At 47.9% G+C, this 25,039-nt stretch overlaps 1 protein-coding gene across 1 annotated transcript in view; it reads right to left on the bottom strand.

Moving 5' to 3' along the window:
* The window catches only part of spg7 (SPG7 matrix AAA peptidase subunit, paraplegin), a 110,329-nt gene that overhangs the window by 36,539 nt on the left and 48,751 nt on the right, over window positions 1-25,039 (bottom strand). The window contains exons 4-8 of the mRNA XM_072518050.1: window positions 24,607-24,848; window positions 17,177-17,316; window positions 16,315-16,417; window positions 14,967-15,092; window positions 6,413-6,575 (exon numbers count right to left, since the gene is read on the bottom strand). Of these exons, the coding sequence (XP_072374151.1) occupies window positions 6,413-6,575; window positions 14,967-15,092; window positions 16,315-16,417; window positions 17,177-17,316; window positions 24,607-24,848 (774 nt within the window). The remainder of the gene's footprint in view (window positions 1-6,412; window positions 6,576-14,966; window positions 15,093-16,314; window positions 16,418-17,176; window positions 17,317-24,606; window positions 24,849-25,039) is intronic.

The following is a 25,039-nucleotide window of genomic DNA, read 5'->3' as shown; positions in this document are numbered from 1 at the left end:
TGGCAAAATCTAAGTTTCCAGGAAGAAAGCCATTTTTCCTGCGACTGCTCAGCATATGCCCGTCACCGGAAGCCTCCCTTTGAAATACCGACAACTACAAATCAAAATCCCACACTTATCCACTCATGCAAATTTCTCGCCATGTTGTGCTAGTGTACAACCAATCATATTCACTTCAAATGCCTGCTCGTCACACCTGGCCCTTATGATGGTCTCTATTCCATGATCACTCAGTCTCCAGCTTAATAGAATTAGCGAAACACACACACACAGACCCCACAATCCTAAATGACAAAATATCACATTACCCCAGGAATATTAAAGTAGTAAAATGTTCTTTACAACAGCACATGCAAATACTTTACGAGTGATAGGAACGCCAGATTTCTTCCACCGCTTTTTAAAAAAAAAATAGACGTTTTATTGAGGTATTTTCTTTGGCAGTTTAACAGCAACAAAATCCACAATATAAATAACAAGAAAAGAAAAAAATATATACATAGTGCAAATTCCGTCACTCTCTCCCGCAGGTCCTGCCATTACTTATCCCTCTATGCTACACTAACCTAAATTACCCCCCTTTGCTGCCCTCCCCTCCCCTTCTGCTGACGTTTAATTCTCTGTGAGGAAGTCGACGAATGGTTGCCACCTCTGGGCGAACCCTAACAGAGACCCTCTCATGGCGAACTTAATTTTTTCCAGACAGAGGAAGCCTGCCATGTCTGAAAGCCAGGTCTCCGATTTCGGGGGCTTTGAGTCCCTCCATGCCAGCAATATACGCCTCCGGCTACCAGGGAAGCAAAGGCCAGAACATCTGCCTCTTTCTCCTCCTGGATTCTGCGATACCCCCAAAATTGGCACCTCCTGACTCATTGCCACCCTCGTATTTAATACCGTGGACATGGTGTTGGCAAACCCCTGCCAAAATCCCCTCAGTTTTGGACATGCCCAAAACATGTGGATATGGCTCGCTGCCCCCCCCCCCCCCCCGCACACTTCGCACATCTGTCCTCCACCCCAAAGAATCTGCTCATCCCGGCCACCGTCATGTGAGCCCGGTGAACAACCTTAAACTGGAACAGGCTGAGCCTGGCACATGTTGCGGTTGCGTTGTCCCTTCCTAGCGCATCTGCCCACAGACCCTCCTCCATCTCACCCCCCCAGCTCCTCCTCCCACTTAAGCTTCAGCAACTCGGTCTGCGTTTCCTCTGACCCCATAAGCTCTTTAAATATATCCGAGACCCTCCCCTCCCCTATCCATCCTCTAGAAACCACCCTATCCTGAATCCCCCTTAATGGCAGGAGTGGGAAGGTTGGGGACCACACTGATGCCCCCTCTGCCCCCACGTCTCCTCCACTGCCCCCAGATTCCCAGGGTCGCCACCACCACCGGACTGGTGGAGTAACGTGCCGGCGGGAATGGCAGGGGCGCTGTCACCAGTGCCCCTAAACTTGTGCCCTTACACGAGGCTGCCTCCATGCGCACTCACGTCAGTTCCCCCTCCCCCCCCACCAGCCACCGCCCCACCATGGCTATGTTGGCCGCCCAGCAGTAATTACTGAAATTCGACAGGGCCAGCCCGCCATCTCTCCGGTTCCATTCCAGCATTGACCTCTTCAATCGCGGGGGTTGCCCACACAAAGCCCACAATAATCTTATTAATCCGCTTGAAAAAAGAACGCGGGATGAAAATGGGGAGGCACTGAAAAACGAAGAGAAACCTCGGGAGGACCGTCATTTCTACCGACTGCACCCTACCCGCCAGAGACTGCGGAAATCCTCCTTCAACTGGTCCACCAACAGGGCCAGGTTCAATTTGTGTAGCCTATCCCAATCCCTCGCCACCTGAATACCCTAGTATCTGAAACTGTCCTCCACCACTCTGAACGGTAGTTCCCCCAATCGCCTCTCCTGACCTCTCGCCTGCACCACAAACAGCTCGCTCTTCCCCATATTGAGCTTGTAACCCGAAAACCGTCCGAATTCCCCTAGAATTCCCATAATTTCCCCTATCCCCTCCATTGGGTCACATACAGCAGCAAGTCATCCGCATACAACGAGACTCTGTGTTCCACCCCCCCGGGACTAGCCCCTTGAGGCCCTCAGCGCAATCGCCAGTGGCTCTATTGCCAGTGGCTCTACCGCCAGCGCAATTAGCAGTGGGGAGAGGGGACATCCCTGTCTTGTCCCCCGGTGTAATCTGAAATATTCCGACGTCATCCTATTTGTCCGTACACTAGCTACTGGTGCCCGGTACAGCAGCCTAATCCAGTCAACAAAGCCCTCCCAAACCCGAACCGCTCCAGCACTTCCCGTAAGTAATCCCACTCGACCTGGTCGAACGTTTTTTCCACGTCCATCGCAACCACCACTTCAACGTCCCTACCTCCCGGGGGCATCATAATCACATTGAGCAGCCTTCTAACATTGGCCCCCAGCTGCCTGCCCTTAACAAACCGTGTCTGATCTTCTCTTATAACGTCCGGTACACAGTCCTCAATCCTAGAGGCCAGAATCTTGGCCAGGAGCTTGGCATCCACGTTTAACAAGGATATCGGCCTATAAGAACCACACAGCTGCGGGTCCTTGTCCCTTTTCAAAATGAGCGAAATCATAGCCTGTGAAATTGTCTGGGGTAGAACTCCTCTTTCCTTGGCCTCGTTAAAGACTTTCAACAGCACTGGCCCCAATATCCCGGATAACTTTTTACAGAACTCAACTGGGTACCTGTCTGGTCCCGGGGCCTTCCCCGACTGCATGGCCTTCAAGCCCTTCATTATCTCCTCCAGCCCGATCGGGGCCCCCAGCCCTTCTACCAGCTCCCCATCCACCTTCGGGAAAGTCAGCCCATCCAAAAAGTGCCTCATCCCCTCCGGCCCCCCCAAGGGGGTTTCGGTCTATACAGCCTACTATAAAAGTCCCGAAAGGTCTGGTCACCCCCTCCGAGTCCCCAACTAAGTTCCCATCCCCATCAACCACTTTCCCTATTTCCCTAGCTGCCTCCCTTTTTCTGAGCATGGTCCGAGAGCGTAATTGCCGAATAGCCTGTGTCCACCACCCTCGCCAACAGGGCCCTGCCCATAACAAAGAAATCTATCCGGGAATAGACCTTGTGAACGTGGGAGAAGAAAGAAAATTCCCTGGCTCTCAGCTGCCTAAATCTCCACGGATCCACCCCCCCCCCCCATCTGCTCCATGAACCCTTTCAGCTCCTTTGCCATTGCTGGCATCCTACCCATACTCGAACATGATCGGTCCAGGCCTGGATCAATAACCGTGTTGAAATCCCCACCCATAATCAGCCTGTGCGAATCCAGGTCCGGAATCTTCCCCAGTACCCGCTTTATAAAATCCCCATCGTCCCAATTTGGCGGGTGTACGTTGACCAACACTACCTTCATCTCCTGCAGCCTACCACTAACCATGATAAATCTCCCTCCTACATCCGAGACTATCCTCCTCGCCTCAAACGCCACCTGCTTATTTATCAAAATCGCAGTACCCCTTGTCTTCGAGTCTAGCACCGAGTGGAAAACCTGCCCAACCCAGCCTTTCCTCAACCTGACCTGATGCACCACCTTAATGTGTGTCTCCTGCAGCAGCACCACATCTGCCTTCAAACTCCTAAAGTGTGCAAACACACGAGCCCTCATCACCGGCCCACTGAGCCCCTGGATGTTCCAAGTGACCAGCCTAGTTGGGGGGCAAAGTGCCCCCTCCCCGCCGGTCAGCCATCACCCTTCTTGGGCCCACCTCTAACCCGTGCACCGCACCTCCTCCGGCCCGCCATGGAGCGGCCCCCACCCCGACCCCCTCGGTGACCTTCCATCGAAGTCCCTCCCACGTCAGCAGAACCCCCCCCCCCCCTCGCACAACTACTCTAAATCCCAACTCAGCTAATAAACTAATCTTATACACACCCCCCACTGTGCTTCCGTGAGCTAGCTCACTCTAGCTAGCTCGGTGACCCCCCCCGCCTCTGGCGCCAAGAAGTCTCCCACCCATTGTTCCCTCACTCCCCTTCCCCCGCTCCTGCAAACAAGTTTCCTCATCCAGCCGTCCCCCAACAAACACCCAGCAGCAAGCTAAAACAAAGATCAAAGGCACCACCCACCGTAAACCCAGGCACGTCTCCAACCCACCAAAGTGCACAAGAGTATAATTACCCAAACTACAACACAAGAGGAACAATTACCAACATCAACCCCCCCTTAACAGAGCTCCAAAAAGACTTATGAAACAATACAAAAAAACATAGCCAATTTTAACAACAGCAAGGGAGGAAGAAACACCCCCTCCCAACCGCAGCCCCACCAACAATCCGAGGGGGGAGATGAAAAAAACGAAAAAGGGCCCAATATAGGCCAACATATTGTCACTGAGTCCAGTTCTCAAGCTCCCAGCAGTCCTTTTATTTTTGCATAGTCCAGCGCCTCATCGGGCGACTCAAAATAATGGTGTTGGTCTTCATGCGTGACCCACAAGCGCGCCGGGTACAGCAGGCCGAACTTCACCTGCTTCTTAAAGAAGATCGCCTTGACCTGGTTGAAGTCTGCCTTCTTCCTCGCCACCTCCACGCTCAGGTCCTGGTATACCCGCAGGATGCTATTCTCCCACTTGCAACTCAGTGTGCGCTTGGCCCACCGCAGAATACATTCCTTATCCAGGAACCTGTGGAATCTCACCACCATCGCCCTCGGAGGGTCCCCGGCTTGCTGTCAACAGCCCAATACGCCCTGTCCACCTCCAGCGGTCGGGGGAATGCCCCTTCGCCAAGCAGCTTTTTGAACATACCCGCCACGTATGCTCCTGCATTTGCTCCCTCAGGAAGCCCGACGATTCTTAGATTGTGTCGGCGGGACCGGTTCTCAAGGTCTTCCACCTTTTCCAAGAGCCTTTTCTGCTGCTCTCAAAGCAACCCCACCTCCAGCTCCACCGCTGTTTGGTGCTCCTCTTGTTGCAGCAGTACCTTTTCCACCTTCTGAATCGCCCAGTCCTGGGCGTCCAGTCTGCTTTCCAGGAGATCAATTGACTCCTTGATCGGGTCCAGACATTACCACTTCTGTCTGGCGAAACCATCCTGGATGGCCTGCATCACTGGGTCCGCTGCACTCTGCGCTGCCATCCCAGGAGTCTGCCCCCCGGCCATACTGACTCCCGTTCCAGCTTCCACACCACTCACTTCTTGTTCCTACCTTTTTGCACGCTTCTAATCCCTTTTTCCAAAAACCAATGCGTGGAAACCGTGCCCAGCTGCCTCAGCCAACAAATCGTCCGATTAAAATCGAAGAAAAGTCTGGGGGAAAGGTCCAAAAGCACAACCAGAGCGGGAGCCACCAAATGTGGGATCTACTCCTCCATAGTCGCCACTGGAAGTCCTTCTTCCATCACTTCTAATAAGTGCAAAAGTCAAAACATGCACCCAAAATCTCTTGATGTCTCTTAGAATACCCACCATCCTAATCCTGGAAAGAAACAATACTAGCATGGAGTATAGCACAGGCATAAATAAATGTGGGGTAGTAAATTAAAACTAGTTTTATCTATGATTTCATGTAACACACTGTGTCAATCCTTCCATGCACCTCATTTTTAAAAATAATTATTTCATAGGATGTGGATGTTGCTCGGCCAGCATTTGTTGCCTATCCTTAATTGCCATCCAACTGAGTGACTTGCTAGGCCATTTCAGAGAGCAGTTAAGAGTCAACCACATTGTTGTGGATCTGGAGTCATATATAGGCCAGATCATAGAATTTACAGTGCAGAAGGAGGCCATTCGGCCCAACAGGTCTGCACCGGCTCTTGGACAGAGCACCCTACCCAAGGTCAACACCTCCCCACTATCCCCATAACCCAGTAACCCCACCCAACACTAAGGGCAATTTTGGATACTAAGGGCAATTTAGAATGGCCAATCCACCTAACCTGCACATCTTTGGACTGTGGGAGGAAACCGGAGCACCCGGAGGAAACCCACGCACACACGGGGAGGATGTGCAGACTCCGCACAGACAGTGACCCAAGCCGGAATCGAACCTGGGACCCTGGAGCTGTGAAGCAATTCTGCTATCCACAATGCTACCGTGCTGCCCCGATCAAGTGAGGATGGGAGATTTCCTTCCCTAAAGGACATTAATGACCCAGTTGGATTTTTATAACAATTGATAGGAGTTGTTATGGTCACCATTACAGAGACTAGCTTTATATTCTACATTTATTGATTGAATTAAAATTTCACCAGCTGCGGTGGTGGAATTTACATCAATGTCTGCAGAGCATTAGCCTATATGTCTCTGGATGACTAATCCAGTGACACGACCAATACGCCACCATTTCCCCCTAGATTTCGAAGGAAGAACATTCAGTACGATACAGTATGTGTTTTGGATGTTAACCTTTACTCCTCACCTCCGATCACCTCCACAAACTCTGATCCAGCCATGGCTAAGAAAGGGACTTGAGCTTCCGAAGCAACAGCTTTTGCCAGTAGCGTTTTTCCACACCCTGGTGGTCCGAGCAATAAAGATCCCTTTGGAACTTTCGCACCAAGCTGTAGGTAACGTTCTGGACTCTAAAAAAGAATAAAAATAGATTTTTCCCGCTTTGCCAATGTTCCATTTGCTTCATTGGTACCCAATCAAACGTGCCTTTCCACCAGTAAAACCTGGTAAGAAGGTAGATACAATTCGGTTCAAATAAAATCATAAACTTGACTTCATCGCAGGAGCTAAAGCAACTTTATGCTATAAGAATGCCCATTTTCTCTTAGCCCAATAATTGTTCTCTCGGGTCTGCAATTCAAAGCAGAATAAGCATTTGTACCCCCAATCCAACAGCAAAAGCAGAAGCATGGAGATATTACATTCCCAAATCAGAATGCAGTCTAAAGCAGGAAGCTTTTCTCAATATAAATTTAGAGTGCCCAATTTTTCTTTTCCAATCAAGGGGCAATTTGGCCTTGTAGATATTTTTTTTTTACTGTTTTCATAAAAAGATATGGTCAATTCATCTATCCTGCACATATTTGGGGGGGGGGGGGGGGCCATGGGGGTGGGACCCATGCAAACATGGGGAGAATTTGCAAACTCCACACGGACAGTAACCCAGGACCAGGATATAACCCGGGTGCTCGGCATTGTGAGGCAGCGCTGCTAACCACTGCACCACCATGCTGCCCCCTAAAGCAGGAGGTTAACAGCATTTTAAACAGGTAGAGGTCACTAGCTGAAACATTACACTGTTGCTTCACAGCGCCAGGGTCCCAGGTTCGATTCCGAGCTTGGGTCCCTTTCTGTGCCAAGTCTGCACGTTCTCCCCGTGTCTATGTGGGTTTCCTCTGGGTGTTCTGGTTTCTTCCCACAAGTCCTGAAAGACGTGCTGTTAGGTAATTTGGACATTCTGAATTCTCCCTCTGTGTAACTGAACAGGTGCCAGAATTTGGTGACTAGGGGCTTTTCACGGTAACTTCATTGCAGTGTTAATGTAAGACTTTTTGTGACAATAAAGATTATAACTTGTAAAAAAATACTTTTTGCAGAAACTTACAGAAAAGTCAACTCAAATTAACTTGTAGGAAATAAAGACACACCTTTACTAAGATCATTATGGCAAGAATAGTAGTCAGTATTCTGCAAACAAGCACACTTCATGGATGAAATTTTACCCAATAATACAAGCACAATTACATACAAAACAAGAGAAGGTTTATTTTGATACACTTAACAGGTACATGGTGCATTTCCATTTTTTCTCTCAGGTGGCATACTGGACAAAGGCAAACTACCGAGAATCAATTTAAATATACCACTAAAGTATAAAATGTTGATTTCTGTATTCAAACATTCACTTTTGCGAACGGGTCAAAGACATGCAAGCATTTTTCTCTCAAACTTACTTCACCACCATGAAAATATTGCCAAAGGCATCCCAAATTTCAAGACAATATGTTTTGATTTTTAATACAAAATAAGGCAATTATTACAGGCTTTTCAAAACTTTGTTTCCAATGGTCCAGAATATGTAGACAGGGCCTGCAATTTCAGCTCATCAATTCAGCCCATGCACTATCTTAATTTGCTATCCGGTAATCTTAAAGGAGACTGAGTGGACATGATAGAGGTCAGAGTGTGAGTATGAGTATATAAATATATTTCGTTAGTTGGCCAGTGATAAAGCGCAATTGGGCAACACATCTTGAGTGAGAAGTATTTTAACAGGTGGATATTTTTAGAAACTGCCCGCCACCACAATTTAGATTCACTATGAAGTTGCTTTAGGCTGTCATTGATCAGAGATGTGGTCAACTCAGCTCAATCTGTTCTCCACCAATTGATCTCCTTCAATTATATTATCTTCTCTGTTATGGGCAAGGGTTTAGAGAACCCCAAAGTGTGTCATGGAGTTCACCTGACCCACAACTTTTAATAGATTGTGGTATGGGGAGCACACAGCCCACTCTACAGGTGTGGTACAGCAGAAATGTTCAAAGCAAAACAATGTTTATTCTATGAACTCAAGTTAACCTTTTTAAAACAGAGTGAACATCTTAGCAACCATCAATTCAAATACAACCCCCAAAGAATACAACACTAAGTAATCCTTAATAACTTCCCAAACAACATCCAGAAGACAAAAGAAACACCTTTGAACAGAAGCACATTAGGTTTGCATTCACTGCTGAGAACATTTATAATTCTTAATTCACCAAATGATCAAGAGATAGTCTTTACATGGCAGAGAGATCAACAGTACATCTGCTCTGTCTGGCTTCAGCTCCAACACTGAAAACGAAACTAAAACACACCCTGCAGCAAACAGCCTAAAATGAAAGTAAAAAGCCGACAGACAGCCCAGCTCCACCCACTCGCTGATATCACTGCAGTAGTAAACACTCATTTCTTAAAGGTACTCTCACTACAGATATTTATATGCACACCAATTTATAAACACCCATTTCTTTTTTTAAAAATATATTTTATTCAAATTTTTCGGCCAAACAAAACAATACAAAGGTTTTCCTTTTTTACAACAATAAAACAATATAAATAACAGTGACCGTTTTAACAAGTAAATAAATAATATATAAACGGCAACTGCCATAACAAAAATAATAACTCTCCAGATAATAAAATCAAACAATCCAATATACATAACCAAATACAAATATCTATACAAAAACACCCCTGAGGACCCACCCGGGCCCTCCCCCCCCACCACCCCCCGGGTTGCTGCTGTTACCTTCCCATTTCCTTTATCGTTCTGCGAGGTAGTCAATGAACGGTTGCCACCGCCTGGTGAACCCTTGAGCCGAACCCCTTAGTATGAACTTTATCCGTTCTAGTTTTATAAACCCTGCCATGTCATTTATCCAGGTCTCCATGCCCGGGGGTTTAGCTTCCTTCCACATAAGCAATATCCTTTGCCGGGCTACTAGGGACGCAAAGGCCAAGACATCAGCCTCTCTCGCCTCCTGCACTCCCGGCTCTTCTGCAACCCCGAATATAGCCAACCCCCAGCCCGGCTCGATCCGGATCCCCACCACCTTCGAAAGCACCTTCGCCACCCCCACCCAGAACCCCTGCAGTGCCGGGCATGACCAAAACATGTGGGTGTGGTTTGCTGGGCTTCTCGAGCATCTCCCACACCTATCCTCTACCCCGAAAAATTTACTGAGCCTTGCTCTGGTCATACGCGCCCTGTGCAAAACCTTGAATTGTATCAGGCTTAGCCTGGCGCACGAGGACGACGAGTTTACCCTACGTAGGGCATCAGCCCATAGCCCCTCCTCAATCTCTTCCCCCAGCTCTTCTTCCCATTTTCCCTTCAACTCGTCCACCATAATCTCCCCCTCGTCCCTCATTTCCCTGTATATATCTGACACCCTACCATCCCCCACCCATGTCCCTGAGATCACTCTATCTTGAATCTCCTGTGTCGGGAGCTGCGGGAATTCCCTCACCTGTTGCCTCGCAAAAGCCCTCAGTTGCATGTACCGAAATGCATTCCCTTGGGGCAACCCATATTTTTCCGTCAGCGCTCCCAGACTCGCAAACGTCCCGTCTACGAACAGATCTCTCAGTTGCACAATCCCAGCTCTCTGCCATGCTCCAAATCCCCCATCTATTCTCCCCGGGACAAACCTATGATTATTTCTTATCGGGGACCGCACCGAGGCTCCCGTCCTTCCCCTATGTCGTCTCCACTGCCCCCAAATTTTCAGCGTTGCCACCACCACTGGACTTGTGGTGTATTTCTTCGGGGAGAACGGCAACGGCGCCGTCGCCAGTGCTTGTAGGCTGGTTCCTTTGCAGGACGCCATCTCCAATCTCTTCCACGCCGCTCCCTCCCCTTCTCCCATCCACTTACACACCATTGAGATATTGGCGGCCCAGTAGTATTCACTTAGGCTCGGTAGTGCCAGTCCCCCCTATCCCTGCTACGCTGCAAGAACCCCCTCCTCACTCTCGGGGTCTTCCCGGCACACACAAAACTTATGACACTTTTCTCGATTTTCTTGAAAAAAGCCTTCGTGACCATCACCGGAAGGCACTGAAACACAAAAAGGAATCTCGGGAGGACTACCATTTTGACCGCCTGCACCCTACCCACCAGTGACAGGGGCACCATGTCCCATCTCTTAAAATCCTCCTCCATCTGTTCCACCAATGGTGTTAAATTAAGCCTATGTAAGGTTCCCCAACTCCTGGCTATCTGAATCTCTAAGTACCGGAAATCTCTTGTTACCTTCCTCAGCGGTAAATCATCTATTCCCCTGCTCTGCTCCCCCGGATGCACCACAAACAACTCACTCTTCCCCATATTCAATTTGTACCCAGAAAATTCCCCAAATTCCCTGAGTGTCTGCATTATCTCAGGCATCCCCTCCACTGGGTCCGCAACATACAGCAATAAATCATCTGCATACAATGATACCCGGTGTTCTTCTCCTCCCGAGTACTCCCCTCCCTGGAGCCCCTCAGTGCTATGGCCAGGGGCTCAATCGCCAATGCAAACAGTAACGGAGAGAGGGGACACCCCTGCCTCGTCCCTCTATGAAGACGGAAGTAGTCAGACCTCTGCCTGTTCGTGACCACACTCGCCACCGGGGCCCTATACAGCAGCTGTACCCATCCAATAAACCCTTCTCCAAAACCAAATCTCCTCAGCACCTCCCACAGATAGTCCCACTCCACTCTGTCGAATGCTTTCTCGGCGTCCATCGCCACCACTATCTCCGCTTCCCCCTCTGGTGGGGGCATCATCATTACCCCTAGCAGCCTCCGTATGTTCGTGTTCAGCTGTCTCCCCTTAACGAACCCAAGTTTGATCCTCGTGGACCACCCCCAGGACACAGTCCTCTATCCTCGTCGCCATCACCTTGGCCAGGAGCTTAGCATCTACGTTTAAAAGGGAAATGGGCCTGTAGGACCCACACTGCAGCGGGTCTTTTTCCTTCTTCAAAAGGAGCGATATCGTCGCCTCCGACATAGTCGGGGGCAACTTCCCCCTTTCCCTGGCCTCATTAAAGGTTCTCATCAAAAGCGGGGCCAATAGGTCCATATATTTCCTACAAAATTCCACCGGGAATCCGTCTGGTCCCAGGGCCTTCCCCGCCTGCATGCTCCCAGTCCCTTTTACCACCTCCTCCATCTCAATCTGTGCTCCCAGTCCCACCCTCTCCTGCTCCTCCACCTTCAGGAATTCCAGCTGATCCAGGAAACACATCATTCCCTCCTTCCCTTCCGAGGGCTGAGCCTTATATAACCTCTCATAGAATGCCTTGAACACCCCGTTCACTCTCTCCGCTCCCCGTTCCATCTCTCCCTCCTCATCTCTCACCCCACCTATCTCCCTCGCTGCTCCCCTCTTCCTCAATTGGTGGGCCAGTAGCCGACTCGCCTTCTCTCCATACTCATACTGTACACCCTGTGCCCTCCTCCACTGTGCCTCTGCCTTACCCGTGGTCAGCAGGTCAAATTCCACATGTAACCTTTGTCTTTCCCTGTACAGTCCCTCCTCCGGTGCCTCTGCATATTGCCTGTCCACCCTCAGAAGTTCTTTCGACAATCGCTCCCTTTCTTTACCCTCTTGCTTCCCTTTATGTGCCCTTATGGATATCAGTTCCCCTCTGACCACCGCCTTCAACGTCTCCCAGACCACTCCCACCTGAAACTCTCCATTGTCATTAAGCTCCAAGTACCTTTCGATACACCCCCTCACCCTGAAACATACCCCCTCATCCGCCAGTAAGCCCATATCCATTCTCCAGAGTGGGTGCTGTTCTTTTTCCTCTCCTACCTCCAGGTCTACCCAATGTGGAGCGTGGTCCGAAATGGCTATGGCCGTATACTCCATCCCTGTCACCTTCGGAATCAGTGCCCTTCCCAAGACAAAAAAGTCTATCCGTGAGTATACTTTGTGAACGTGGGAGAAAAATGAGAACTCCTTACCCCTAGGCCTACTAAATCTCCAGGGGTCTACTCCTCCCATCTGCTCCATGAAGTCCTTGAGCACCCTGGCCGCTGCCGGCCTCCTCCCGGTCCTGGACCTCGACGGGTCCAGCCCTGGATCAAGCACCGTATTGAAGTCACCCCCCATTACCAACTTTCCCGCCTCCAGGTCTGGGATACGTCCCAACATACGCCTCATAAAATTTGCATCATCCCAGTTCGGGGCGTATACGTTCACCAGAACCACCGCCTCCCCTTGCAATCTGCCACTCACCATCACATATCTACCCCCACTATCCGCCACTATGGCCTTTGCCTCAAACAGTACCCGTTTCCCCACTAAGATAGCCACCACCCCCCTATTCTTCGCATCTAAACCCGAATGAAACACCTGCCCCACCCATCCTTTACGTAGTCTGACCTGGTCTATCAGTTTCAGGTCCGTCTCCTGCAACATAACCACATCTGCTTTAATTTCTTTAGGTGTGCGAGTACCCGTGCCCTTTTAATCGGCCCGTTCAGCCCTCTCACGTTCCACGTGATCAGCCGGGTTGGGGGGCTCTTTACCCCCCCCCTTTGTCGACTAGCCATCCCCTTTTTTAACCCAGCTCCTCACCCGGTTCCCACGTACCCGTATATCCCACCGACAGTGCCCTCCCGCCTCGACCACCCCATCCCATAACAGCTCCCCCTTCTCCTTAGCAGCAGCAACCCAGTTAACCCCCCCCCCTCTCCGCTAGATCCCCTTCTAGCGTAGTTGCACCCCCCATGTTGCTCCCAGAAGTCAGCGAACTCTGGCTGACATCGGCTTCCCCCCTTGTCCTCGGCCCCCACTGTGCGAGGCCCCCTCCTTCCTGCGTCCCTGTTCCCGCCACAATTACCATAGCGCGGGAACAAAGTCCGCGTTTCCCACTCGGCCCCGGCCCTAATGGCGCATTTCCCTTCTCCTTCCCCTTTCCGTCCCACCGGCGCCCACAGTTCCTCATACTCTTTCCCCCCCCCCCCCAACATAGGGAAGAGAGAAAAGTTCCAGGATCACAGAATTAACAAATTGAAAAATCATCCCCCCCGCCCCCTTCCCCTTCCTCGCCCCACATAATCACCCCACCACTTTGTCCCAGAAGCTCTTTCTCTCGCCAGACTATTCCAGCTTCTTGTCCACAATGAATGTCCATGCCTCTTCTGCCGTCTCAAAGTAGTGGTGCTTCCCTTGGTGTGAGACCCACAATCTCGCCGGTTGCAACATTCCAAACTGAACCTTCTTTTTGTGAAGCACCGCCTTAGCCCGATTGAAACTTGCCCTCCTTCTCGCCACCTCCGCACTCCAATCCTGGTATACGCGGATCACCGCGTTCTCCCACCTACAGCTCAGAGTTTCCTTCGCCCATCTGAGGACCGTCTCTCTGTCATTGTAGCGGAGAAACCTCGCCACTATAGCTCGAGGTATTTCTCCAGCCTTGGTCTTTGCGCCAGAACTCGATAGGCTCCCTCCACCTCCAAAGGGCCCGTCGGGGCCTCCGATCCCATTAGCGAGTGAAGCATCGTGCTCACATATGTCCCAACGTCCGCCCCTTCAACGCCTTCGGGAAGACCCAGGACTCTTAAATTCTTCCTCCTCGAATTATTCTCCAGTGCTTCCAACCTCTCCACACACCTTTTGTGCTGTGCCTCGTGCATTTCTGCCTTCACCACCAGGCCCTGTATTTCATCTTCGTTTTCAGCAGTCTTTGCCTTCACGACCCGAAGCTCCAGCTCCTGGGTCCTCTGCTCCTCCTTTAGCCCGTCAATCGCCTGTAATATCGGGGCCAACAGCTCCTTCTTCAACTCCTTCTTCAGCTCTTCTACACAGCGCCGCAGGAACTCTTGTTGGTCCGGGCCCCATAACAAACGGCCACCTTCCGACGCCATCTTGCTTTGAGCTTCCCTTCCTTGCCGCTGCTCCAGAGGATCCTCCGTAATCCGGCCGCTATCCTCTCCCTTTTCCATGCGTGTCCGGGGGGATTCCCTTCTGGTTTACCGCACAGTGTTTTTTGCCGTTTAAATTGCCGTTGGGGCTCCTATTAAGAGCCCAAAAGTCCGTTCCAACGGGAGGTGCCGAAACGTGCGACTCAGCTAGTCATTGCCGCACCCGGAAGTCCATAAACACCCATTTCTTAAAGGTACTCTCACATGGCTTTGATGTAGGGGCAGATATACTACCTGCAATTGATTAATAACACCCTTCGGCAAATCACAGGAAAAAGCACAGCGGTGACAGCTGAAAGGGTAGCTCCCAATCTCCACTCAGCGGTACATCCATTCACATGGCTGGTAATTGGTATTTGAACTGAGAATTGCAGATGTAAGTGCAATTTTAGCCACACCATCACAGAACTGCACCAACAATACAACCAGTCCAATTTGATTTGCTTATTTCAGGAACGTACCAATGATGACAGATTAGCATGAACAAAACTGCATTCTTCATGCTGCAAAACCACCCTCCCCTTTTTTTAATACTAAAATCCAATTACCTTCAGGTAATCAACAAACTCCCTAACTTCCAGTTTGGCCTCGTGCAGCCCTGCCACATCCTTAAACGTAACACCTTTTCCAGACTTTCCATCCACAATAGTAAAACGAGCCATTTTCAGCTGATTCTATGGGTTTGACCAAAGAAAAAAGCATTAATAGGGAGAAAAACAGTATAGTTCCATCCCATAAAAGCTTAACGAGTACTAGATTCCTTTCCTTCTCTATCATTAATGGTTTTATTTAATTCTTTAATAAACCAAATGCAAGATTTAGCTTCTTTGTGATGCACAGAAGTGAAGCTATTGGTTGAGATATAATCAGGCAATTGTAAAAACGCATACTCATTACCAGCATCAGCTTTCTTAATCAAACAATTATAAATGTAGTCATATCAGAAAATTGTAGCAATCTATTCTTGAATGTTCTGCGACTGATTACTGAAACCTTGCAAATAAAAGGAAGCAAGAAAAGATCATAGCCTCACAAATTAAGATTGGGGTGGGGGGAGTAGAAGATCAAGTTGCATTGAATTAATTCCTGAAATATTAAAGAAAACTGAACAAAGCATTTGGACATATCAGCCATTCCCCGCACCAGAATGTGAGCTGATCAATGCCCAGTGACATAGCTTAGTAATTATTTTTTCTTTTTTTAAATTTAGCGTACTCAATTCATTTTTTCCAATTAAGGGGCAATTTAGCGTGGCCAATCGACCAGCCTGCACATCTTTGGGTTGTGGGGGCGAAACCCACGCAAACACAGGGAGAATGTGCAAACTCCACACGGACAGTGACCCAGAGCCGGGATCTTACCTGGGACCTCAGCGTCGTGAGGCAACAGCGCTAACCCACTGCGCCACCGTGCTGCCCATAGGTTAGTAATTTTATCATACATTTATTCCATACCCGCAACAAATGCAAGACCAAAACAAAAAAAAGGTTTGAAATCCTGGAAATACATATATAATTCAAAATATGCATCAGGGGAGCATCAATAAATATGGTGGTGGAATTTCCCCCCCCCCTTTTTTAAGAGTGGAATTTCCACCCCTCCCCTTTTTAGAGTGACAAGAATTACCAACAGGCTTTGTCCAAGGGCAAGAGCTGACTGATCAAAGCTTCAAATCAACTTCAATGCACATGCAATACATGAATTATTTAATAATTAGGTGGGACTGCAATGATTAATCTTAAGAAAAATGTGGGGAAATAAATTAAAGGGAAATCATTGCAGATCGAAATACCATTTTTTGAACATGTAAAATTATTGAACTGTTGCAAGTCTGCTGCTATCTAATAAGGATGGCCATGAAACAGAACGAGCCTTTATATCATTAAACTCACTTACAAATGCACTGAATCCACCTTCTCTTCCAGCCATTCCTGCAAGTCGAAATATGTACCAGAGAATGGCCACTCCCACTGCTGCCATTCCCAGGGCATACAGTGCACTGAAAAATAGCAAACGGTATAAAGAATAGTCAATTAATTTCCGTATTTAACTAAAATCATGTTTGAAACTGTAGGAACATAAAGTTTAGTAACTTAAAGTTTATTACACAAAGGATTTTAATTAGAGAGTAAAATTTCCTCTTAAAATTCAAACTGTTTTATGGATAACAAGTGAATTTGGCTATGTTTTCTTATTAGTCAAGTATCTCCATTTTTCTCATTTTTGTCAGCATAAAACCTCTCCATCTCTCCCTGTTAAGATGCAAATTTGTATGCGTTTGATGCAGCATGACTGGACATTCACAAGCATAAGTTAGTATCAAATTCAACGGCATTACCATGAACATAGCTCTATTGTGAAATGGATTATACCTAGAACTTATTTTGTTTTTCTTCCACCTGCTATCAGATGTCAAACCCAAACTTTTAATTCCCGTTTCAGTGTATTGCATTTTAACTCTCCAGTCAAAGACTACATTTTATTTGCAGAAGTCTCAAGACCAAAAAAAAACCTTTTTCCACCTGCAAACAACATTATTTCGAACTCAGAATGCAATTTTCAGTTAGGCATATGCAACTCAAGAAATTACTTGAAATTTGTCTTTTTATGTTTCTGAAGTGCATGTTCCATAACATCAACACAGATATCACCTTTCCATTTTGTCCATGTTTCCTACGGTTCAGTGTAAATTCTGGACATCAGCACTTTTTTTCAGGAAACTAGATGGTATCTTTATAAACATAAAGGAGCAACTCACTTTCCAAAGAAACCAGTGCGCTTGTATGATACTGGGATACGCTCCTTTCCATCAATCCCTAGCTCATTCTCAACAGCCCGCAGCTTCTCTTCAAACTTATCAATGTTTGCTACCTGCATTCGATACATCAAGGCTAATCGCTACAAAAATGGGAGAAAGAAAAACAGTTCTGTTAACAAACCTAAATGAATAATCTATGTTTCAGCCTATTCCTATCCCTCTCCAGCATTATTTCCTTCAGCTGTGTCCTTTTGTACTTGGTCAAAACACAGATTGCAAAAAGAAAGTTACAGGTTCCCTGAAGAAAAAACACAAGTGATATTGCACTTGGTTTTGTGCATCTGTGCAGTAAAGTGCAAGGTTCCTATTCCAAAACCAGCTCAACAAACTGGCTAATGGAAGTCAGCTGAGGACAAGATCAGACTTCTTTGCGACGTCTTTCACATCTTAACAGCCTGCCAAAAGAGTCAATGTGAACAAAGCTAATTGAACATAGCACTGAATGGCAATTTTTGCCTGTGAAACCAAATCCAAACTGAGAAAGTCAGTGCTTATAAGAAAGGAGTAGAGCAGATTTTTTATTTTGTGAATATTGGTTTTTATTCGGGTTTTTCATATTTCATTGCAAACTTTACATGGCCAAAATAAGTATCTACAATAATTTAGATGCACTGTGGTCAGGCAGTAATTTGTCAGCAACCTGTTTCGTACCGTTATCTTCTCTTCTGCCTCTCCCAGGTTCTTCTTTGGGTGGATTTGTCCCCACCCCTTGCCCCAAGCCCTCCGCCATGCCCTTCCCCTGGCCCACCGTGCCTTTCCCCCCTGTCCACTGTATCCTCCACCCCCCTGCCACCGTACCCTCCCTCCCCGCCCTTACTTATTCCGTGACTTGTCCCGTGTCCTGTTTCCACCACTCCCCATGCTACCCTACTTTGTTGGTTGCTGGCTATGAACAGGTCTTGAAACAAGTTGGTGAACGGCTTCCACATCCTGTAAACGCCTTCCTACGACCCACGGGTGACAAACTTCATCTTCTCGAGCCTGAGAAATTCCACCAGGTCGGAGAGAGTCTGGAGCTTTTGTTGGTGCTCCCGATCGCCAGCCAAGCAAGTCTCCAGCAGGCGATCAGGGAGGCAAAGGCTAGGACGTCAGCCCCCCGTTTTCCACGAAGAGCTCTAGCTGCTCTGATACCCCGAAGACCGCCACTAGTGCACATGGCTCCACTCTGTGCACAACTACAACCCTGGACATGGTCTCAAAGGAGGACATCCAGTACACCACAAGTCTGGGGCAACACCAGAACATGTGCGTGTGGTTAGCCAGTCCTACCTGGCAGCGTTTACATTTGTCCTCCACCTCCAGGAAGAAGCCTCTCGTGTGTACTGGTTAGGTGCACCCTGTGCACTACGTTTAGTTGCATTAGGCTCAGCCCTGTGCACATGGAAGTGAAAGTTTCCCTGTGCAGTGCTTCGATCCAGAGCCCTCCCTCTATTTCCCTGCCCAGTTCTTCCTCCCATTTTTCTTTGTCTCGTCCAGGGATGAGTGTACCTCTTCTAACAGTTGTCCATACATGTCAGCAGTTCCCTTCCCCTAGCTCGCCTGCGTTCAGTTGTCCTTCCAGTAGAGGCTGCCCTGGAATCTGGTGTTGCGTCGTTGTTTGTTTGCGGAGGAAGTTTTTGATCTGGATGTACCTTAGGTCATTCCCGCTCAGGAGCAGGAACTTCTCCTTGAGTTTCTCCAGGGTCGCTACTCTACTGTCCGTGTACATGTCCATAACCGTCAGTGGCCCCTCGTCCTATCTCCAGTTTTTGAAGGAGGCTTCCATTTTTGTGTAAGTGAACCTGTGATTATTGCAGATGGTGGACATTTTGTTTAGTCCAAAGTGCGGCCTCATTTGATTCCACATTCGAAGCATAGCTATTACACTGGTGTGGGGTGATGGGAGTGCAGTTGTGGCTGGTGCGAGGAGGGATATCCCTGCGCAGGCGCTCTCCTCCATCCTCACCCACTCCGCTCCAGATTCTTTGACCCATCCCCATACTCTTTCTGTGGCGGTCGCCCAGTGGTAGAACTGGAGGTTCAGGAGGGCCAGGCCTCCCACATTTCTCCTCCTTTGTAGGACCTTTTTACTAATCCTCAAGCTCGCCCCCGCCCCCTCCCAAAGAAACACCTTGATAAGCTTATCTACTGTGTTGAAAAAGGCCTTGGGGATGAACTGGAAAAGGAACCTCGACAGCATGAGCAGCTTCCACTCTGCAAGTCCTTTTTTCTTTCCTCCACCGGGCTAGTCCGGTTCCACTGTGGATCAGTGTCTAGTCGTGGGCTATTTGGATCCCCAGGTAGCGGAATTTGGTCTGGTTCGGTTTGAACTGTAGTCCCCCCCCCCCCCTCAGCTCTGCACCTTTCCCCTGCAGGTTTACAGAGAAGATTTAGTTCTTACTTGAGAAGGCTCCAAACTCCTTCAGGTGTTTCATTATTCCTTCCATGCTGGCCAGGAGGTTGGAGATGTAGAGGAGGCTCTATGCTCTCTTGTCTCCCCTTTGGATATCTCTCCACACCTTTGCTGCTCTGAGGGCGATCGCCAGTGGTGATCAGCAGCGGGGACAGTGGGCATCTCTACCTCGTGCCTCTGTGCAGCCTGAAGTATTCAGAGCTGTTGGTGTTTGGCCATACACTAGTCATGGGAGCGCTGTACAGATCAATCGCCAGTGGTGCAATGGACAACGCTCCGGACTACGGATCAGGAGATTCTAGGTTCGATCCTCGTTGGCTCAAGGTAAATGTATTGACATTAGTTCACAAAGCTCCATGTTCAATTCCATGAAAAAATACATTTTAGGGCATCACCGTGGCACAATGGTTAGCACTGCTGCCTCACGGCGCCAAGGACCCTGGTTCGATCACGGCTTGGGTCATTGGCCGTGTGGAGTTTGCACATTCTCCCCGTGTCTGTGTCATCCACAACTCAAAAACATGTGTAGGGTAGGTGAATTAACCATGCTAAATTGCCCCTTAATTGGGTAAAAGGCCTTTTCTGCGTCCAGGGAGATGATCGCTTTTCATGTTCTCTCCCTGGAAGCGATCATGATCATGTCCAGCAGACGCCTAATGTTGAGTAGAGCAGGTTTGTAAGCGAGCATCTCATAATTCCTCATGGATAGTACTTCACAACTCTCTTTGTTCTACTATCGACTGATGACACTGGCAGTCGGATCACTTGATTAGTTCAACTATAAATGTTGTACAGAATAGGAATTTAAACTGCAAGGCGAGGGGAAATTGAAAATGTTGTTCCAATCGTCACCAGGTTCATTGAGCATTGCCGAGTCGATATTTTGCCTACGCGATTACAGTTCCTGCCTTAATTTCTGTAAAGTTGTAAATAAAAATAAATTTAAGTAATGGGCTGTGGGGAAATTAAGAAACAGATTAATCGGGTAGCACGGTGACACAGTGGTTAGCATTGCTGCCTCACGGCACCGAGGTCCCAGGTTCGATCCCGGCTCTGGGTCACTGTCCATGTGGAATTTGCACATTCTCCCAGTGTATGCGTGAGTTTCACCCCCACAACCCAAAGATGTGCAGGGTAGGTGGATTGGCCACGCTAAATTGCCCTTAATTGGAAAAAATGAATTGGGTACGCTAAATTTATATTTTAAAAAACTATTAATTTACTCGTGTCACCAGTGCGCATATCATCGGTACCTCCGCTTAGCACAGAGTTTCAGAGATGTGAATGCAAGACTCAAGTTGTGAACATGCCACCTCCTTTATACTCCAATGGAATTGCAGGTAACCATGACAACCTTCACAGTGAACAGTGCACTATACTAAATATAGCCAGAAAATGGCGAGTGCAAGCTGGCCCTGAATCTGGAAATGTAACCAAAAATGAACACTTTAGCACTAAATTTGGTAAGAGAAGCCTGTTTGAAGTCTCACAATTAACATATTCAGTAATTAATACAAGCAATTCTACATCCAGGTACACAATCCCACATGAATAATTTGAGCAAACAATTTCATATCTCCAAAAGCTTACCTGCAAATATGTATACCAGTACAGTGAGTGGAAGGATCTCCTTGTATGATTTAAACAATGAAATCTTTAAGAATTTCTTTGCAGTTAGTTAAGTACGTCTACATAGTCAAGCAAATTTTATATACAAAATAAGGCATCACTGCTGGGAATTCAGTTATACAAACATGAGAAACACAGTGTATATATCTAGCAATATATTTTGTGGTTTGCAACCCCTAGTATCCCACTAAATCCAATATATAGGCAGTTTTATTGCACACAGTGCAATGCTGGAACAGCAAATTCCCAATGTACATGTCTCATATAGTCAGCAACAATCCAATAGCAAACCCACTGGATTCACCAAGGCCACTCACCAAGACAACCTAATATTGTTTAAAACCAGCTCTTACTGGTGGCCAACTTTATGAAATTTTAAAAATCATTCCTGTGGATGGCTGGATTTTTTTTATTGTCACGTGTACCAAGGTAAAGTGAAAAGTATTTTTCTGCGAGCAGCTCAACAGATCATTAAGTACATGAAAAGAAAAGGAAAGAAAAGAAAATACATAATAGGACAACACAAGGTACACAATGTAACTACATAACATCGGGTGAAGCATGCAGGGATGCAATGTTAATGAGGTCAGTCCATAAGAGGGTCATTTAGGAGTCTGGTAACAACGTGGAAGAAGCTGTTTTTGAGTCTGATCGTGCGTGTTCTCAGACTTTTGTATCTCCTGCCTGATGGAAGAAGTTGGAAGAGTGAGTAAGCCGGGTGGGAGGGGTCTTTGATTAAGCTGCCCGCTTTCCCCAGGCAGCGGGAGGTGTAGATGGAATCAATGGATAGGAGGCAGGTTTGTGTGATGAACTGGGCTGTGTTCGCGGCTCTCTGAAGCTTCTTGCAGTCTTGGGCCGAGCAGTTGCTATACCAGGCTGTGATGCAGCCAGATAGGATGCTTTCTATTGGGCATCTGTGAAAGTTGGTAAGAGTTAATGTGGACATGCTGAATTTCCTTAGTTTCCTGAGGAGGTATAGGCACTGTTGTACTTTCTTGGTGGTAGCGTCGACATGGGTGGACCAGGACAGATTTGTGGAGATGTGTACCCCTAGGAATTTGAAACTGCTAACCATCCCCACCTCAGCCCCATTGATGTTGACAGGAGTGTGTACAGTACTTTGCTTTCTGAAGTTAATGACCAGCTCTTTAGTTTTCGCTGGCATTGAGGGATAGATTGTTGTCGCTGCACAATTCCACTTGGTTCTGACCAGCACGGTGGGGCAGTGGGTTTGCCCTGCTGCCTCACGGCGCCGAGGTCCCAGGTTCGGTCCCGGCTCTGGGTCACTGTTCGTGTGGAGTTTGCACATTCTCCGTGTTTGCATGGGTTTCGCCCCCACAACCCAAGGATGTGCAGGCTAGGTGGATTGGCCACACTAAATTGCCCCTTAATTGGAAAAAATGAATTGGGTACCCTCAATTTAAAAAAAAAACACTCCACTTGGTTCTCAGTCTCCCTCCTGTATTCTGACTCGTCATTATTCGAGATCCGGCCCACTATGGTTGTATCGTCAGGAAACCTGTAGATGGAGTTGGAACCAAATTTTGCCACGCAGTCGTGTGTGTACAGGGAGTGTAGTAGGGGGCTAAGTACGAAGCCTTGCGGGGCCCCGGTACTGAGTACTATTGTGGAGGTGTTGTTGTTTATTGTTACGGTTTGTGGTCTGTGGGTTAGAAAGTCGAGGATCCAGTTGCAGGGTGAGGAGCCAAGTCCTAGGTTTTGGAGCTTTGATATGAGCTTGGCTGGGATTATGGTGTTGAAGGCGGAGCTGTCGTCAATAAATAGGAGGCTGATTGTGAAGGGAACAGATAGGATAGATGCAGGCAGGTTGTTTCCACTGACGGGTGAAAGCAGAACTAGGGGGCATAGCCTCAAAATAAGGGGAAGTAGATTTAGGTCTGAGCTTAGGCGGAACTTCTTCACCCAAAGGGTTGTGAATCTATGGAATTCCCTGCCCAGTGAAGCAGTTGAGGCTCCTTCATTAAATGTTTTCAAGATAAAGATAAATCATTTTTTGGAGATTAAAGGAATAAAGAGTTATGGTGTTCGGGCCGGAAAATGGAGCTGAGTCCACAAAAGATCAGCCATGATCTCATTGCAGGCTCAAAGGGCCAGGTGGCCTACTCCTGCTCCTCGTTCTTATGTTCTTGTGTTGTTATGATGTAGGAGTCCTTGTTGTCGATATGCTCTCGGGAGGAGTATAGGGCCAGGGAGATGGCGTCTGCTATGAACCAGTTGCGGCGGTATGCAAATTGCAGTGGATCAAGGTGTTCTGGGAGTATGGAGGCGATGCGCTTCATTACGACTGAAGTCAGGGCCACCGGACAGTAATCATTGAAGCACGTTGCCTGGTTTTTCTTTGGCACCGTGTATGATGGTGGTCTTCTTAAAGCAGGTGGGGACCTCAGAGCGGAGTGGGGACAGGTTAAAGATATCCACGAACACATCTGCCAGCTGGTCCACGCAGGTACTTAGTGCACGACCAGGAATCCCGTCGCCTTCGGAGGTTCACTTTCAGGAAACCCGATCTGACTTTGGAAGCTGTGCTGGTGGGTATAGGTGTGTTATGGGCTGCTGGGGCACTCGACAGCAGATCATTGATTTCCTGCTCGAACCGAGCATAGAATGCATTGAGTTCATCGGGGAGAGGTGCGCTGCTGCTGGAGATACTGCTCGGCTTCGCTTTGTAGCCCGTTATGTTGTTTAAGCCTTGCCACAACCGCCGAGAGTCTGTAACGCTAGTCTGTGACTCTAGCTTGGTCTGATATTCTCTCTTGGCATCTCGGATGGCTTTGCGGAGGTTGTCCCTGGATTTCTTGTGCAGGTCAGGGTCGCCTGACTTGAACACCTCAGACTTGTCCTTCAGTAGGGAGTCGATCTCGCAATTGAGCCATAGTTTCTGGTTGGGGAACGTACTTACTGCTTTCTTTGGCACGCAGTCGCCCACACATTTGCTGATGAAGTCTGTGACGGTGGTGGCATACTCATTTAAGTTGGTCGCTGAGTTCTTAAATATGGACCAGTCCACTGTCTCCAAGCAGTCACACAGGAGCTCTTCTGTTTCCTTGGACCAGCACTGCACGACCTTCTTAGCTGGATTCTCACGCTTGAGTTTCTGCTTGTATGCCGGGAGAAGGAGCACCGTCTGTGGTATCCAGTGGCTGCACGAGAACTGTACATTGGAAACTAGCAGCTACAGCAGACTACTAAGTTCAATATGAAAGTAGTTCAAGTAATTTTGACAGGGCAACTTAAATGTACAAACTTAAAAGATATTTTGAATACTGGCAATCTTCAGCAAACATTTATTGTAAACATTCTCTTTTTTTGAAAAAGGCGAGCATCTTACCGGTCGACCAAATACTACAGCTCCTGGGTGGAGGTAGATTTCTACGACATCACTCTCTGGTACAACTTGCACTCGAGCCACTTCTCCCTTTGCCAACATTTCCTGAACAAAATCGTTCCACGAGATATTTCCTCCGCTGCTGTTAATGGAATTCAACAAGCTCATAATAACAGCTATAATAAACAGCGTTCGCAGCCGTTCCCTGTACATTTGATCTTCCCGCTCCCGTCGCCTTTTCTCTTCTGTTTGGAAACAAGAGGAGACAAAATCATGCTGTGGAAATTCATTTGTTCTACATAGACAGGAACGAGATATGGAAAGGAAGAAAGGAAGGGAAGAAAAGACAACATGTTTCTCATTCTTCTAGTTCATGTTCAGCATCAACAATTTCTATCCAGTAAAATAACTGGCAACATATTGATATATTATTGGC

The sequence above is a fragment of the Scyliorhinus torazame genome, chromosome 10 (genome assembly GCF_047496885.1).
Source record: "Scyliorhinus torazame isolate Kashiwa2021f chromosome 10, sScyTor2.1, whole genome shotgun sequence".
Lineage (NCBI taxonomy): Eukaryota > Metazoa > Chordata > Chondrichthyes > Carcharhiniformes > Scyliorhinidae > Scyliorhinus > Scyliorhinus torazame.
The sequence above is the reverse complement of the archived record's forward strand: the minus strand, read 5'-3'. Positions and strand labels throughout refer to the sequence as shown.